At 38.6% G+C, this 18,152-nt stretch overlaps 1 protein-coding gene across 1 annotated transcript; it reads left to right on the top strand.

Annotated features, from left to right (window-relative positions):
- Positions 1–1,562: 1,562 nt before the first annotated feature.
- Positions 1,563–17,378, top strand: CRLF2 (cytokine receptor like factor 2). The gene is given in 9 exon segments (XM_061459970.1): positions 1,563–1,730; positions 7,388–7,499; positions 8,266–8,438; positions 9,994–10,133; positions 10,840–11,002; positions 12,680–12,794; positions 14,751–14,835; positions 15,864–16,047; positions 16,050–17,378. Coding segments are annotated over 9 exon segments (1,134 nt in total). The 5' UTR covers positions 1,563–1,654; the 3' UTR covers positions 16,136–17,378.
- The last annotated feature ends 774 nt before the right edge of the window (positions 17,379–18,152 follow it).

Here is an 18,152-nt window from a genome sequence, read left to right as displayed (position 1 = left end):
AGAAGAAGGTTCCTGTATTTTTTCTGATGCCAGCACAGAAAAACCTTGAGGCCACCTAGGAAACAGAGATAGGAATTGAGGTCTACCATTTATATTTTTGCCTCTCGATTTCATGGAGCAGCTTGTGTTGTGTGATGCATAATAGAGAATTGAATTGAAGGGAGGGGGTGCACTTGCCTGTTTCATGTGTCCATAGAAAAGTAAACTGCATACCTTTACCAGGACGTGAAGGAAGAAGCTATTAAGCCCAGAGAAGAGTGCTTTTTCACTCAGGACTATCTTCCTGAAATCCTGCTGGATAAGAACAGAAGGCTAGGGCCACACTGACTTAGTTCAGACTAGGACCAACTTTGTGAAGTGAATCTTCAAATCATCCCCATGCTTTTGCTCACACAATGGAGCCCTGGATTTCTCTTGGGTGAGCCTAGACTAGAAGATGTGATCCAGGAGGGCATCTAGCAGACTCTGACTGCTAACAGGTATTCATCTCATGGGTCTGGACTGGTGCTAGTCTAGGGAAGACTCCCCACTGTCCTCATGTGCACTGTGTGGCTCTTGAGCCTGCTGCACCAACTGCTTTGCCTCACTGTTCTACTGCTCCTGCTTGCTGTACTACTAGCATAGCCTAGTTTGCTGCAGACCTACAGATTCTAGGTCTCTGATAACTTTGACTATTATAAGATTTTAAGTTCTGCTGGTTCTGAAATAGGTTTCATCTCAGGCAAAACATTGTTCTATTTCCCACTTCCTATGTATAATTTTAGGTATATGGACGTATAAGGTATAGGTATAGTGTGTGTGTATATGTATATTGCCCCAGGAAATGACAGTCCTGGTTGGACACTTCCTGATTGCCTAAGCAGCTTTTTTCCAACCAGATTTGCCTATCCCACATGCCCTTGGTCATCATGCTTGTAGTAAGCACAGGTAAAGCCCTTCCCAAATCTTTGCTAGCAAAGCCAAACCAAGCCATATATATGTACTTATATATATATATAAAATATTATGCATATGGATGTATTTGGAAGCTACATCAACATATATGTGTCCAGGTAACATAGGAGTAAATTCATCCTAGTGCTTCCTCTTATGTAACAGCCTGCCTACCCCTAGCAGCTCATCTCTCTCTGTCACAAAAAGACCTTCAACTTCTTCCTCTGATTTAGGGAAAGAAGTTGCTCAAGCCAGCAGTAGTGCACTAGGCATATGGAGTGGCAGTATAAACACCTGCTAGCAGGAACAACTCCTGATCTGTAAGTGGGGAGGCAGGCTGTTTGTACCTCTCCTACCCTTAGTCACTGGGCACTTTGAGGTCAGTGCTTCATCCATGAAATAATGTGATCACAGCTATGTACAATGACCTGGCCCTCAATTGGATCAGGGCTCCTGTCACCACTGACTGACACAGCTGTGAAAAGATAAAGCAAGGTGCTGACAAGAGAGATATTCTGAGAAATTGCTTTTTTTTAACATAGTATGTAAAAGGTGTGCATTCCAGAGTCCTGCCCTTCTGATTTGTTTATAGCTAGACATATGTCATTGTTTTATTTCCTGCAGTCATTTCCTCTAGTTCCCTGCAGCCTCTGGTATAAAGTAATCAAATAGTAAAATCCAAAGATTAAGATTACTCATCTCTTGTTGTGTAATTCCAACCATGAGACTCATCTTTCAAGCATGTTCAATGCTCTTCACACTGGGCAACCTGGTGGCTTCTCAGTCACAATCTCCTGGTAAGTTTAAATCCCCAGATATTTATTTAAGAAATTGATATATTAGTTAACAATATTTCTGTGCATACTTTACCTCATGTGTTACAATATTAATTAATTTGATGAAAAGAATCCACTAAACAGAAATTGATATCCAGCAGAGATAGATGAAAGTAGATTCTTAAAAAATCCCAATAACAATGATGATAATGACAGATTTCTATGAATTTTCTAATTAAAAATCAGGGCAGAACATGCTAAACTTGTGTCTGTTCTTTAAGTAAGACTTCTTACTGTTGAAGGCATAGGTTATAACAAAATAGACTGTCAAAAAAAGACTAGCCTTCACATTGAACAAAGATGGGTCAAACAGATTTCAGGTAAGACTTCAGTGCTTAGTATTTTGGAAGAATTAACACACTGGGAAAATATCCAGCAATATATTGCACTTGAAAAGCATCAAGACAAAAAAATAATTAAACATTAAATTAATAAAAACATTAAACCCCTAAATATTTCATATGCTTGTCTGCAATGCCATTATTTACAGTTTGCCAAAGATAAATGGATTATTATAGAAATCACAAAGCCCAACACATAGACCGATAATCTAATATTCACTCATGTTAATTTTCCACAAGTTCCCTGTCATTCATTTTATGAAGAGAAAGAGGTACTTTAAAGTTAAGCCTTCTTCTTATCAACCTATAATCAGCTCTCTGTTCTGCTCTAGGTACAGTAAGTACTGTTTCTGGCAATGCAACGCCACCTGATTCTTCAGTGTTAATTGCCCTTGTGAGTCATTGGCTCTCCTGTGACAGGACATGACTCTTTGCTGTCCTGAGATGGCAACCACCCACAGGCATGCTGTACTGGTGGCATGACTTTGTGGAACAAATTTTGAAAATTACAGTTTTGATGCTTAAAGTTGTTGTCATACCTAGCAATGGTCAGCGATTTTCTGAAAAAAAAAAAAAAAACCACTCAGTTTGATGGGTTGTAAGGATGTAAAGTTGTACATTATAAGGATTATGCCTTGTCTCAAAATGTCTATAAAAAATTGTCTTGCTGCCTTGTTCCTTTTCTTGAAAAGATGTTTTCTATTCAGCCTGTCCTGTGCATTTAAGTCAACAGTCTTGTGTGCAAAGAATTCCTCTTTGACTTACATGTGTTCCTATTAATATAATGAATCTGTTCTGATAGACCAGTAGTATTAAGGGTAACCAAGGACTGTAGGCTCAGATCTAGGTTTTGCTCTCCAGTGGTTTCTACACAGTGTGCGTCGATATGTGGAAGTTCAACATGCGGTTACTTATCAAGTTTCATCAGTGTTAGGAAATCAAAAGTAGTTTTTCTTCTTTGTTGTGCTTCAATGAGGTTGCAACTGTTCCAGTACATGCATGTTCCATTCTGTTATCTTTGCAGATTAATATTCTGCCCCTCCTTTTTCTCTTTTTTTTGTTCTATTCCATGACATTCGACCTTTTTACTACGCTCCCCTTCAAGAGTATCTTTTCTCAGTAATAAACTGTGAAAAGTGTCTTGGAGGTGGAATGTACTTGCTCATATTCTTGCGCATGGTTGTGTCTGCATAATTTTTCGCTCAGGGAAATTTCTTCTTTTTCCCCTGTAAAAGTGCTTTCTCCACACACCATAGTGGTATTTTGCACACCTCTCTGTCTGGAGAAAAGCCCAGCAGTACTTGTGAGGTTAAAACCTTTTGTGGAGCCCTTCCAGTCCCAGTCTGGTTTTACCAAAGATGTGGACTTGGATAATTCTTCCTGAAGCTCATGCTCCAGAGTACTGGTATGTGTACTACACCACTGCAGCATACTACATACCTAGACAGACTTGCAAGTCATCCTCAGGCACAAAGTTGCTGCCGCACCTCATTAGCCCAGGGACTGCCTATTCATAATATTTTTGACCTTTCCATCTACCCATTATCATAATACAATGAATAATGATGAATGTGTTAGTTTGGTCTATTGTGTGCCTATAGGATCATGAATAGAAGAATGTTTTAAATGATTACAATTATTAAAGAGCTGCTGGCACATTAACTGGGGACCATCTATGGTGTTAAAGGTGGATTAATAAAAATCTCATTTTATTTCTCTCTGTCTCCTTCCATTAAGCAAATATATGAATGATTCTGACTCCAGAAGTATAGGTGTATAAATGCTTCAAAAAAGTAAAAAAAAAAAAAAGGGAAAGGAAAGGAAAGGAAAGGAAAGGAAAGGAAAGGAAAGGAAAGGAAAGGAAAGGAAAGGAAAGGAAAGGAAACTAACCACCTTTCAGTTAAAGGCAAAAGAAAGATCATCAGAAAAAAGTTACCATATTTCAGATAACCTGTACATATCCTCAGAGGACTTGATGCCAACTGAATCCAAACTTTTAAAATCTCACTTGGGCTACGCACCTTTCCATGTAGAAATGTGAATTGTGCACCACATACATGCTATAAGTTGAAAAGACATATGAAAATATTTACTGACAATTTATACAAAACACAACTCATACTACATTCAAAAAGGCTACAAAACACACGAAATTAGAAAGCACAGTAGCAAACTGCTCTGACTAGAGCTCTAGAAACACAGTCTTTAATAATAAAAGACTGGTAAAGCCTTTTCTGTCCTACACAGTTAATTATGTTAAAAACTGATTTCATATGAAGTTCTTAAAAACTAGAGAACAGAAGAGAATATGTTAGATTATTAAAATTTCTGTTTTATTTCTATTAAGTGGTTCTATTTATTATTAACATATTTCATAATGCATTAGCTTCCGTTTTAGTACATAAATAACTGCAGTTGCTGGAGCTTATATTTAAATGCTAAAATCACAGAGTTTCAATTCACGATATGTAAGGTTCTTACATATTATGTAATCCTAGATCCTAGAAAGATTTATATGTATTGTTAAGCTGATGTGCTCTGAGTAATCCTGCTCAAGTCAAGTGGACTGCTCATAACTTGCAAAGTTCATCAGTATGATGATGTCCTCACTGCAGGACTGGAGCCAAACTGATATTCTTCCCTGTTATCCAAAAAATATCCATTGCCAACCCCAGGATTTACTGTGCATCTCTGAATTGCAGCCTCTAAGAAGTAGTACAAAGCCATCATACCGTGACTGAAAAAAGAGAATAATGAGTGTTGTCCAAGGTTCAGAATGCAGTTGTGACTTTTGTTTCCTTCCAACAGACCAGTCAGATCAGACCCTCAGGTTTTATGGCATATCTGCTCCTTAGTGCGTGGAAATTCTGTGTGGTCCCTCTGGATTCCTTATTATTCACCTTTAGAGCCAAACACTCATTGCAAGTTTGAAGAGATCAAACATCCCATTAAAGGAAATTTGTGGGATTCTGGGTTTTGATGCTTGTGTTCTTTTTACACTAGAATTGAGGGTAAATGTGGCACCCTGAAAAAGGACTTCAAAATTTGGCCTATACAGAGAGGGAAGAGAGGATTACCACTTTACCAAAATCTTTACTTTCTCTGTTGTCAGTGTCAGAGTTGTGGGATACATAGTTGCAGTTTCAAGGAGCTTCCCAAGCACACAGCACGTATCTGAGAGGCAAACTCAGTGTAAATATTGGCACCATTGTTTTCCTCAGGTGTATTAAGAAAATAAATAAAATCATGAGCAAATTCTGTGTGCTCTCTCTCACAGTTAATGAACAGGTGCTGTCTGTGTTAATTCCACCACTTTACCTATAAACACAGTTTACCAAATAAAAGTGTTATTTATGATGCCCAGTAAGAGAAAGTTCATGGAGAAGGGCTAAGCAGTACAATATTATTTTACCATGCTGAAATTGGAGTAATGAAACATAAGCCATATATCATTGCAGTATTTCACTCCTGGAGGTGTTCAAATTACACTTTTCCTCTCCTTTCTTCTCTTTAGTGGTGTTGCCTACCTAGGTTATAAATGCCCTTTTTCCTTTTCCTCCTTTTTTTGCTGTACCTGTACAGCCTTCTTGACCAAATTGACCGAACACCTTAGAGCAATTAAGGCACTTTTTCATGGTAAATTCTACAAGATCTTCCCAAACATTTATTAAACATTTGACATCTGCAAGCACCTACTCTTCACCAGTAAACTTACTTGTTTTCCTTACAATTCCCTTCAGACTTCAGGTACTAGCGTTCCTACAATGCTGAGCAACCTGAGACCAGTCTTGCAATGCAAACCCAACCCACATCACTTGCTTAGCACTAGAAATTGGTGCAAGTGGATCTTTCACATACCTGGGCCAACTGCTGTAACCTCACAGCTGGAGAACAATGGGTAAACGCTGCATGTGGAGCCCACCCTCCAAAAAAACAGAAAATTCACTGCTGCGTTTTTCAGTGGGGCTACCCAGGTGTCCAAGTCCAAGTAAGAGTTTTGAGTTGCCACCCTTCACCTGGTAAGGGTTCTGAATTAGACAGATTAGCCTGGATTAGTTGGCTATGACTCAATTACTGCCATGGGCACAACGGACCTGATTTGGGGAAATTAGTTTAATTTATTGCCAGTCAATTCAGAGTAGGGTAATGGGAAATAAAACCAAACCTTAAAACACCTTCTCCCCCTCCTCCCTTCTTCCTGGGCTTTATTATTTCGAATTCCCTCCCTCCTTCCCACAAGCAGCACAGCAGGATGGGGAATAGGGGTTGTGATCAGTTCATCACACATCATCTCTGCTGCACCTTTCTCCATAAGGAATGACTCCTCACACTATTACTGTGCTCCATCGTGCAGTTCCTCCCATGGGAGACAGTTCTCCATCAAATTCTCCAACATGAGTCTTCACAAGCTGCTCCAGTGTGGGTCCCTTCCATGAGTGCAGCCCTTCAGGAACAGACTGCTCCAGCGTGGGTCCCCCAATGGGTCACAAGTCCTGCCAGGAGCCTGCTGCAACGTGGGCTCTTCTCTCCATGGGGCCACAGCTCCAGCCAGGAGCCTCCAAAGGCATGGGCTTCCCATCAGGTCACAGCCTCTTTTGGGCATCCACCTGCTGTGGCATGGGGCTCTTCACAGGCTGCAGGTGAAATCTGCTCCACCATGGACTTCCATGGCTGCAGGGCATAGCCTGCCTTGCCATAGTCTGCACCATGGTCTCCATCGTGATCTGCAGGAAGATCTGTTCCGGGATCTGGAGCACCTCCTTCCCTCCTTTTGCACTGACCTGGGTGTCTGCAGGGCTGTTTCACTCATTTTAACTCCTTTCTCCGGGTACATCTGCTCCTGCGCAGTAACTCTTTTCCCCCTTCTTAAATACATTATCCCAGAGGTGCTACCACCATCACTGATGGGCTCAGTCTTGGCCAGAGACAGGCCCACCTCAGAGTTGGCTGGTGTTGGCTCTACTGGACACAGGGGAAGCTGCTGGCAGCTTCTCACAGAAGCTACCCTAGTAGACCCTCTGCTACCAAAACTCGGCCATGCAAACACAACAAATTGTGCGTGCTTTCATTTTGTTATTTTGAGATTTTAATTTCAATGTCTCTAGGTTATTTTACTCTCTTTCCTTGCATTTTAGATATTCTTATGTCTTCTTGTTTTATGATCATCTGAGTCTATTGCATACATATCTTTGAAATACTGATTGCCTACCAATGTCAAGGGATGCTTCTCATACAAACAGCATTTGAAATCATATTCTCTGTTAATGTCATGGGTAGGTGGGAAAAATGCCATCAGCACCACAATAATCAACTTCAATAATGAGAAGATGCAGATCACATGGGCAGCAAGAGAGCTATTTCCTGGAGAGAATGTGTCATTTTCTTATACGTGAGTATTTGTAATACCTGTTCTTTTCTTCTTATTTACTTTGGTAGGCTGAAATATTTAAGTTGACTCTTCTGCGAACTATACCTGAAAATGTTTTTAGCATTTGTTCATCATCCAGAACGAAACTTGTTCATCTTCACAACCTGCTACAGCAGTGTACAAGTAAATAAGCCTGCTGACCAGCCAGTCACAGCAGACATTATATGAAAGTTTTGACTCTCTCCTGTCAGTGTGCTAAATGCTTATGCTAATTACACTACTGAAAGTGTTTTTTCACATATGTGCATATTTTTCTTATTAACTGACTACATTAATGACTAATTGTCGTGGGTTTAAACCCTACTACTGAACCCAGGACACTAATAGAAATTGAACGTTTTTGTTTAAGACAGTCACAGTGCGTGATCTTCCCTTTACGTTCTGGGTACTATATGTGAAAGAACTTTTAACAGTACAATCTTGGAAACAGGTTCATGAAAGCATCTGTTTGAGAAAGTCATTCTCTTTTTTAGAAAATTAAGGAAACTTGATTATTTTAAACTGCATAGAAACCCAGGGCTGGAAAGTCAATGAGGTTTGGCTAATGGATTCCCTCACACTACTATGAAATTTGCTACTTCAAGAAACTCCATATGCAGACTTCCCTTGATAGCATCATTTGAAAAAGAAAGAAAAGAAAGAAAAGAAAAAGAAAGAATAACAAAAAGGAATTAACTTGTGTTAACCGGTAAGAGTGTTCCATTCACCAATATTATTTCATTCATAGATTTGATGAAAGCAAGTACAAAGTTTGGAAGCCATGTCCCACATATTTGTTGGATCAAGGTTATAATTCTGGATGTCTTTTTAAGACAGAAGGACCCACCCTTGCCATCTCTATCAGGAATAACAATGGAAGTGAAGAGCTTTTTTCTAAAAGACTAAAATCTGATTTTTATAGTAAGTGTATAAATCACAACTACTTTTGTAATCCTAGTGTCTTCACTGATTCTCTAGTTCTCCTTAGTTTAAGAAGAAATCAGTTATACTGGTGTACAAAATATTCTTAGTGTGTGTGTCAAAATAAACTATAGCTATTTCATATTGATTTTCCTCCCTTGGGGTTACTAGTAGTTACTCAGACCTGTGTGCAGCGGCAGCTAAATGAGGTGATACAGTCAGATTTGTCCCAAAGCATAGTTTAAAAATCAGACCAAAAATACTAAAGTATATGGGTGTGACAAATCTAGTCCAGGCCTGCTCAGTATTCACATCAGGAAAATGAATAAAATTAGACAGTTTCTTGTCTTAGTTCTGCTTGTGTGATCTCATATTTTCAATTTTCCATTCTTTTTTCATCTTCCATGTGATGCAAGGCAGCAAACTACTTATTATTGAAGAGGCTGTCATAAAACCACCATTGGATGACAACAAAATTAGTTGAGTCACTGTGGTAGAGTCTGACAGAATAAAAGACATCCTTCAACTAGTAGAGAAAAGATGTTCCTGTTTTTCCTGCCCCCAAATACATATTTTACATCTAGTGTGAGATTAGTTTGTCAAAATCTTGTGGAATTTCACATAATTACATCATTTAAAGTGGAAAAACTTTTTTTTCTGAAAAAATAATGCAGAAAATATACAATGTAGAATTATCTGGAAAAAAATCCAAATATATTATTAACATTTATTAATAATGTTTTAGCAAAAGGGATGAAACAAAAACCTGTCGTGGTATCTAACTTTGAGAATGATTTTGGATCTCATAAGTTTACCAATATCTGACAAATTATGGAAAGCTGCAGCCTGATCTTCCAATTTTGTGTATTAAATATGCACTGATAGGAAAATGAATTTCAGAAGGGTTAGGTAACAAACCAAAAATATCAAGGATAGGACTTCAGTCTTTAAATTAGGAAGGCAGAATTTTTATAATACAAAAAAGCAACTAGAAGGATTGAGAGAGCAGATAACATTCTTCTGACCTTTGTATTTTCTGCTACTGAAGATTACAAGCTTCATAGATCAAACCATTGCATGCATTTTGGCTCATCTGAAATAGTGAGGAGTATATTCTGTTGTGCACAGATAGGCACCCAGTGCTTTTTGCAGATGCCAGACTGTACCCCACATAGCCTCCAGCATCTGCACAATTGTGTCTTGTAGATTTTATGGTACTGAACTTGTCAGTCCTTTTCCAGTTAGGAAGTCTCTTTCTTCCTCTTGATTGCAGGGAGTATGAGGAGATTATAGCTCTTAAGTGCACGCAGTAGATTCCTGACATGAGATAGCGTCTACCTTTGAATGTGGCACCTTGAACTGTGAGCTGTGTCACCATGTCAAACTCCATTTTGATGTTTAATAAGCAGGTGAGCTACAAAAATGCACCCTCCAAGAAGAAAGACCACCTTGTTCACTTAGTACTTGGAAACATCAAGGAAAGAGTAACAATAATTTTAACTGCAAAATACTTCTTTTTAAGAGACTATAGCAAAATTTGTTTCTCTCTTCTTAGTAAAGCCCAATCGACCAGAAAATGTGACCTTCTTCTGGAATGATGACACCGTTACTGTAAGCTGTAATACGCCAGAGAGAGCTGTGAAGTGCTTGAGACTTGAGCTTCAATACAAAAGCAAGTTTGACAAACAGTGGCAAGTGAGTTGGATGTGACATTTTTAATCAACATTGGAAGGGAAGTAGCATCTCCAGAGAACGTAAAATAGAGTTGTTTTCAAATTGTTCTCCCATCCTATACTTTGATATATTACTGGTAGTAGAAAACAGTTGGATTTTTAAGACCCTGGATATCTGTCGTGACAGAAAAAAATATTTTTTGAGTTATATCTTGTTACCCAAAGAGATGAGGACAATCTAAGGAAAGGTTATACATTCAAAATAGAAGATCTTTTGGAAGAAAAGCAGAATGCAGAGTAGAGAAAAGAAGAGAGAAAATAACAAATAGAATGAAAGAAAAGAGAGGACATGGAATTTTTATTTATTCAGAAATTAGCTGTTAAGAATTTCAAATATTATTTAACTGACTTAAGCTTTCCATTCTTAAATATAACTTGTATATACTTTTTGAATTGAAGTGTCTTTGCATATTGTAAATATGCAACTGTAACAGTGCACTAAGTAATGATTGTTGACCTACAACTCAGTATCAGACCATAAGGAATGGATATGAATAGTGAAGAGTCAGTCAAGGAACAGAATTTCTCAAAACTCCGAGTAGTTAAAATTCAGTTCTGAGGTTTTGGGTTGGCCTATCCTTTATCCTTGTTGTGACCATGACTGGGTATAGTATTCTGAAGCACCATCTTGAAAACCAGAATTAATGATGATACACCTTCCTTCTCAGTCCAGAACTTCTAAGTGTTGCAGTGTTGAAGAGCAAGGCTTTGATTCAAGAAAATGCTATTCTTTCCGGGTCAGACTGAAGAGGCTAGTGCCCTACTGCAACGTAGTTAATTACAGCAGTGACTGGGAAGCAGAAACATTTTGGATGAATGGCACCTTATTAGGTAACAGTTGTGCTACATTCATATACTGTCTAAGTACAAATGGGGAAGGGGTGATTGCAGGCTGGGACGCTGGGAACATGCTGTAAATTAATGTTGCATCTTTTGTTATCGAAGAAAGTTAATGCGGATGTCTAAATGCCCATGTTTAAGTGGTGTCCATTTTGATCCTGATGGGCCATAACACTCTCAATTTATGCCATAATCAGCAAAGTTGAGTATCATTATCTGTGTTACAATTGTGTCTAGGGTTCAGCAATGACATAGAAGTGATGCATGGGTGTCCACATAAGATATGTAAACATCAAACCTGAACCCTAAGAAAGCCCTTGAAGCCCCAGTTTGAAGTCAGTTTGTTTTGAAAATACATCCAGTTGAACTACAGGACCAGAGGTCATGGAAGTCTGATGCTCATAGATGCATTCCAGCACATTCGTGTCATATCAGCTAAGAACGAAATGCCACCTACTAGGTTTTATCAAAACTACCAGGTGTTCAGTGTACCCAGATCTGAGTTCTCAAACATGCAGTGGGCTATTACTCAGCTGAAGAATATCTGTATACACAAGCTGGTATGAAATCTCAAGTAAGTGTATCCTGTGCACTAGTAGTAGGCACAGTGCTGAACTCCAGAGAAACGTCTTTCACCATGCAAATGGTGAACCTGCAAATATGTCCTCTGATGTGGTGGCAAATGAAAGCCAGAAATCAGAAGACGATGTCACCCTGTGCACCTTCTGAGAGGTGCACTCATAAAAGCCCCTAGCAGACTAATTGTTTAGTCATTCTGGGAGCCCCTGGATCTGAAGTGACATTAACACAGCCCCTTCACTGGGGTAAGCACTTCAGGACTTTGATGAGTTATTGTTCACCCCAATCTAGCATCAGAGGAAGCTCTGAACAAAGCTGGATTCAAGAAATTTCACAGATTCTGAAGACCTTACTTTCTTTGTGGCTCTCTGGCAAGCTGACGAAAGCAGGCAGGCAGAACAGGCTGGATGGTTTCTTCAGCATGAATAATCATTTAGTTTTTATAGCATTTATGTGGAAAGCAGGTCAGTAGCAGCAGGTAGAGTTTTGAGGTGGCATTACAAAAGCTGCAGGATAAACAATGAGAATGCTAAAAGTGTACAAATGCGTTAATTTTACATACCTGTGTGTTAGATGATATCCTGCCACCATTTACATTCTGGACATTGACACTTGTGGTTTGCTGCCTTTTTGTTTGCTGAGATAGATAGGGGAGATGTTGTTTGTTTGTTTGTTTTATCTTGGGAAATAAGACATTCAGGCTACATGTAAAACCTCAGCAGCATTGGCGATTGTGAGTCAGTGTATGTAATATAGATCTTAGCACAAAGCTGCTTATCACTGTCAATGCAATCTGATGAAGATATGGAAATATTCAATTCATTCATAATGAACCTACTCCTTGCCTGTGAGCCTGCTCCTTTGTCCTGAACCAGGTCAATTTAGATAAATAAAAACACAATTTTCTTCTTTTGCAAGATTTGGGGAAGGATGGCTTTTCAATTTCAATTGAATGATTGAACTTGTCTTGTTTGTTCTTAAAACTTTTTATTTCTGTTTTGTTTTAACAGCATTCAATGTTGTATCGTGATTAGAAATTCTGTTAAAGAAAAATAACTTTTTCACATACATTTTTGTGATTATTCTTAGGTTCATGTAGTGATGATATAAAACCTCAGTCAAACACAGTAATTGTGTTAAGTTTTTTGCTGGCAGTACTTCTAATGATGCTTATCCTCTTGATTCTTCTGTGTCAATGGCAGAGGTAAATATAATTTTATTGGTTACTAATAAATAGCCATGTCATAAAAACAGAGTTATGATTCAGGATCAAGTCTCTTAGCACCAAAATTCTTATCTGATAAAGTCATGCATGGAGACCTCATAGCAGCCTTTCAGTATCTGAAGGGGGCCTATAGGGATGCTGGAGAGGGACTCTTCATTAGAGACTGTAGTGACAGGACAAGGGGTAACGGGTTAAAACTTAAACAGGGGAAGTTAGGTTGGATATAAGAAGGAAATTCTTTCCTGTTAGGGTGGTGAGGAGCTGGAATAGGTTGCCCAGGGAGGTTGTGAATGCTCCATCCCTGGCTGTGTTCAAGACCAGGTTGGACGAGGCCTTGCTGCCCTGCCCACGGCAGGGGGGTTGGAACTAGATGATCTTAAGGTCGTTTCCAACCCTAACGATTCTATGATCCTATGATTGTATGATTCTATGTGGAAGTCAGTACCTTTATTACTATTTGAAGGATAATGTATACTGGCCTTCCAAAAACTAATCCCTTAAATTATAAAAAACTGAACGGCTCTGTTAAAAAACAATATTTCGGGATAAAATTCTGTCTCTTCCATTTAATTACTTCTCTTTTTCAATAATCTTGTTAAATTATGAAAAGGCAATTAATTTGGTTATTTCTTATGAACTGACATTCTTTTATACAATTTTCGTGAGACTCAGTGTCTGCTTGCTGTAGGCTGAAGTAAGCTTCCATGCATTTGACTTTAATAAGACTGTATCAATATTTGGATTTGCAGTTGAATGACTGTGTTCAAGTTTAGAATCTAGACTTCAAAAAAAAAAAACAAAACAAAACAACAACCCACCAAATAACAAAGAACCCTGCAAGGGCCCCAGGTTTGGCCTTTTTGAGAGAAAATTAAACAAAAACCAAAAACTCCCTATCTTCAGAGTTGAAAGTATGCTGGACTCTGGTAAACTCTTCAGATCATAAATTGAGTTTTTTTCTCCTATAATTCTATGTTTCATGTTTGCGTTTGCGTTCACTAAGTCATCCAGTACAGCTGGCTTCTGCACCAAGTTCATGTCTAGGGGAATGTGACCAGGTGTCCTGGGTTCAGCAGTAGCAGTCATTTTTCTCCTTCTTGGTAGCTGGTGCAGTGCAGTGTTTTGACTTTCGGCTCGGGAACAGAGCTGATAGCGATGTTTTGGTTTGGCCAAGGACTTTGTGAGCCTCATGCTCTGCCAGGGAGGAGGGGAAGCCGGGAGGAAGCAGAGACAGGACACCTGACCCAAACTGACCAAAGAGGTATTCCATACCACAGCACGTCATGCCCAGGATGTAACTGGGAGTTAGCCGGAAGGGCTGGGAGACTGCAGGGTTGGAGGAGGTATCGGTCGGAGCTTGGTCGGGCTTGGGGGGCGAGTTATCAGTCAGCGGGTGGTGAGGTGTTGTATTCTGTTCCCTTGTTATTTCCTTTATCATTATTATTATTGGTGGTATCAGTAGTGATTTGTGTTATACCTTAGTTACTAAACTGTTCTTATCTCAACCCATGGGAGTTGCATTCTTTTCGATTCTCCTCTCTGTCCCTCCGGGAGCAGGGGGAGGGAAAGAAAGGGGGGGAAGTGAGCGAACGAATTACCTGACTGGGTTTAAACCACGACACCAGGGAATGTAAATCTCTGACTACTGCATGGAGCAGAATTGCACTTACCGGCTAGTTGGAAGTTTGTATAAAGATCAGATTTTACTAGGATGGGGTTGGCTGGAAATCTAGCAGAACAGTCACTCTTAGCCTCATGGTTTTATCACACTGTTATAATTGCTTTTTGACTTTAAAACACATCCAAAAAAACCCAAGCTTAGAGTACTGTCATATAAAATATATTTGTGGCTACAGAAATGTGCTGAATTAGACTTTTGTATGAATGATTACACTACAACAAAAGTCAATTTGTATTTTATTTTCCTCTTTGCAGGCTTCAGAAGTCAGTCATGCCTTCTGTACCAGACCCAAAACACATATTTGATGATCTCTTCAGTGACTATAATGGAAACTTCCAGGTAAACATTGCTATCCTAGCAAGTCTGTAATCTCTGCAGTGTTGAGAATAATTTAAAAGTAAATACTGATACTTGCTCCGCAAAGAAAACCCAGTCTCTGACCCAAGAAAAAAGCCCTTCCCCTCATGCGACATCACCAAGAGGATCCACAGAACAAATACCAGAGCTCATACAATCAGTGCAGTGCTGCTTTATGTTTGTGAAGTGCTGTGATACTTACTTTTGAACCAGCGTTGGCACTCATGCCTTTGGAGGCACGAGTAAGCAGCATCCTCTCTTAGCCACAGAGGTGTATGGGTGCTAAACCTTTAGACACAAAAAGGATGTCAAATGTATGGGCCACAGTTTTTGCTTTCGTTTTCTTACTGTTCTTGAGTTCATTACATAGCATATGTGATATATTTTTCTGTATTAAATTGGGCTGCCTTTATCTTAATTACTATTAAGTTTCCTCTAAGTGGAGACAAGTCAAATATTTACATCTTTAAACCCAATGACAATATCAGAGAGTAGTAATAATGTTTCAGTGCAAAATGAAACTTTCTATATATAAGATAGCTTTAAACTGAAACTGAAGAAGAAAGAATGAAATGCAAATTAATACTGAAGTTTTAATACAGAAAAGCTATGTTGCCTAAATCTCCATGTAAGCTCAGTCTTAATTTAGATGAAGTCAGGATGTGGGTCAAAGAATGCATGAGTCCTTCAAGGAAGGAATGCCAGGTGTTTAACACATTCAAGGTTTCTTAAAGGCCCTGATTAAATATGAAGTTGTATTTAACGTGGTCTCAATAGCAAATAAGAGTTTGTATGCATTTGTGGAATCCTGTCTGCTTTCCTGCTAGTCTGCTTTACTTGTGTCCTGCTATATTATATCCTGCTTCTCTATATTGCTTCCTTTTAATCTTCTTCACTATGGCTTATCCTGTAAAGGTGCCATATCTAAAGGAAAATCGATGTCTGTGCAACCAGGTCTCTTTTGACTGATATCTCAGTCCCTGCCAACATCAACATTTTCATTTTCCTAGGAATGGATAGACAAAACTGATCATGCAGTGGTGCAAACCAAGCTAGAATATGAAGAGCCAGAGTGCATCACTGAGGCAGAAAGCCCGCAAGAAGATGAGAAGAAAAGTAAGGAACACAGGCCTCTAGAAAAAACCTTCACTTTTTCGGGAGCAACTGAAAATAATGACCCCAAAGAAGCTCAGCTTGCTGTCTGATGCCGATGTCCAACACTATAGCTTCTTTTGCTGGCTTCCAAATTTTAATGAATGATGACATGTATGTGATCTTATAAAATCCACATAATACAGAAATTATTAGGAAAGTACATGAAAGATCCTGATGAGCTTAGGGGTGTGGCTAAATACAAAAGGTTCTCATGAGTAAATTTGCATCAAGAAAGGCTGTGTTATCTGGTTTCAAATCTGCACTTTCCCAGCACTTAAGATCATTTGGGTAGGCTCAGTGTTTGAAACAAGGTCCTAATAATTTACAGAGGTAAGATTTATTGTTCTGATTGGGGTTTCTTAGACTAAACAGAGCCACATTTTCCTGTGATGGACAGGAGAGAACAAGAGCTCCTCTGTAATATGGCTCACAGAGCCAAGACTCAGTCCTTGTGCTTATGAAGTACGCAGAGCAATGCAAACTGAACTGTTATTCTTTCCCAACGAAAGAGAAATAAAGGGATTTTTCTGCTAATGGTCTTTGTCTCATGAAGACCGGACCATAATCTGCTCATTTTCACAGTGATAGGATACCGTGATAGGAATGCAGTGATAGGATACTCCTTAGACTAGAAGTGCTTGCTTTTGTAAGCTGCTTCTCCCACTGTGATCCCTGTGCTGCACTGCAGGCATCAGAGGTTTTATAAGGAATAAGCCCCATGTCTAAGAACAGAAGGCTCAGGATGTACAGTACCGAATCACATTTTATCCTGCAAGTAGGCAGCTTCTTCCACAACAGCAAGGCTTCATAAGCCTCCTCTGAGGTCAGGACCTTAGCATCTTACAGTCTTTGCATGACTAAGCAACTTCTTCTAGAAAGCTAAAGTTAATTTTGATCAATATTTATGTTTAACTCAGTTGCATTTATCTAAAATTGGGTTTTAGTGCAATCAGAAGATGTAGACCCAAATTAGCACTTATCATTTGTATTCCACATACTGGCCTTTTGCTCTCAAAATACGTTTTTATGTTTTCTAAGAATACTATCTTTTAAAATATGCTTAATTTTAAATTTAAAATGAAATATACTAATCGATTACATTTTAGAAAAAAATCTTGACTAGTCTGAGTTTCCCTCTATCATTTAGGTTACATGATGGTTGAACACAAATTTTGTAAAAAAGTTTAAGTGCTAAAAACATCTATGATATGGGTAAGGTCTTGTAGATATGCTATGATTATATGTTAAATTAGCTCCAATTAGTTACCTGTCATTTACCTATTTGTTAGTCATTAAATTACCTTATCAGTTGACTAAGCTTTTCCAATTGCATACTTTCATAGATTAATTTACAGTGTACCTTGGAAATTTCATGTTATCAAAAAATTACAGCAATGAGTATACTTTTAATTCAGCGCTTAAAACACTTTAACTCCAGAACTCTTTGAGAATAGTAAACAGTAACATGGATCATTAGGTCTCAAGATATGTTTCTAAGTGACCCAGTGTTTAAAATCCAGAAATTTTCTGGCCAATACCTTCAAAACTTAGCTGGAAGGGTAGTTCAAGCAAATTCCCTAAGTTTCTCTAGACATTCCCCCAGATTTGATTGTTCACTAACAAGAGTAACATCCTAACAAAGGATTTCCAATAATCCTGAAAATGTCTCTGCCTTTTCCTACGTAGAACAGATGTGTTCAAAAATTTTTGGGCCTTTTTTACACCTCACATGTCTGGAAATATTTTATAAAGATAACCATAAAAAGTTTCAACAGCATTGTAAGAATGCAATGGATTTTGAACTAATTCAAGCTGCACAAAATTTGATGAGCAGAAGTTAGCTCAGCTGTTCTCATCTGGTATAAATTAGCATTATTGCATAAGAACCAAGTAAGTTACAGTGATTTACAACAGACAAGAACTTGTTCCAGTAATGGTTCAAACAACAGTGGGAAGTAAAGCTGAGAATGCATTGCTTAGTTACCTCATGTTTGAACCATGCACACATATGTCTGTCTACAGAGCTAGCTAGATACCTTAATTAAACCACTTTCTGTTGAGCAAATACTCTTCTCTCTGAACACAAAATGTTTTAGCATATTTTCCAAAATTTTACTGTGGAAAAAAAAAGAAGAAAGTTATGC

This window comes from Pezoporus flaviventris, unplaced genomic scaffold (assembly GCF_033815535.1).
Source record: "Pezoporus flaviventris isolate CSIRO_AGI_PZ_B2104156 unplaced genomic scaffold, CSIRO_AGI_Pfla_v1 ptg000030l, whole genome shotgun sequence".
NCBI lineage: Eukaryota > Metazoa > Chordata > Aves > Psittaciformes > Psittacidae > Pezoporus > Pezoporus flaviventris.
Note: the sequence above shows the minus strand (reverse complement) of the source record. Positions and strands in the feature narration are given on the sequence as shown.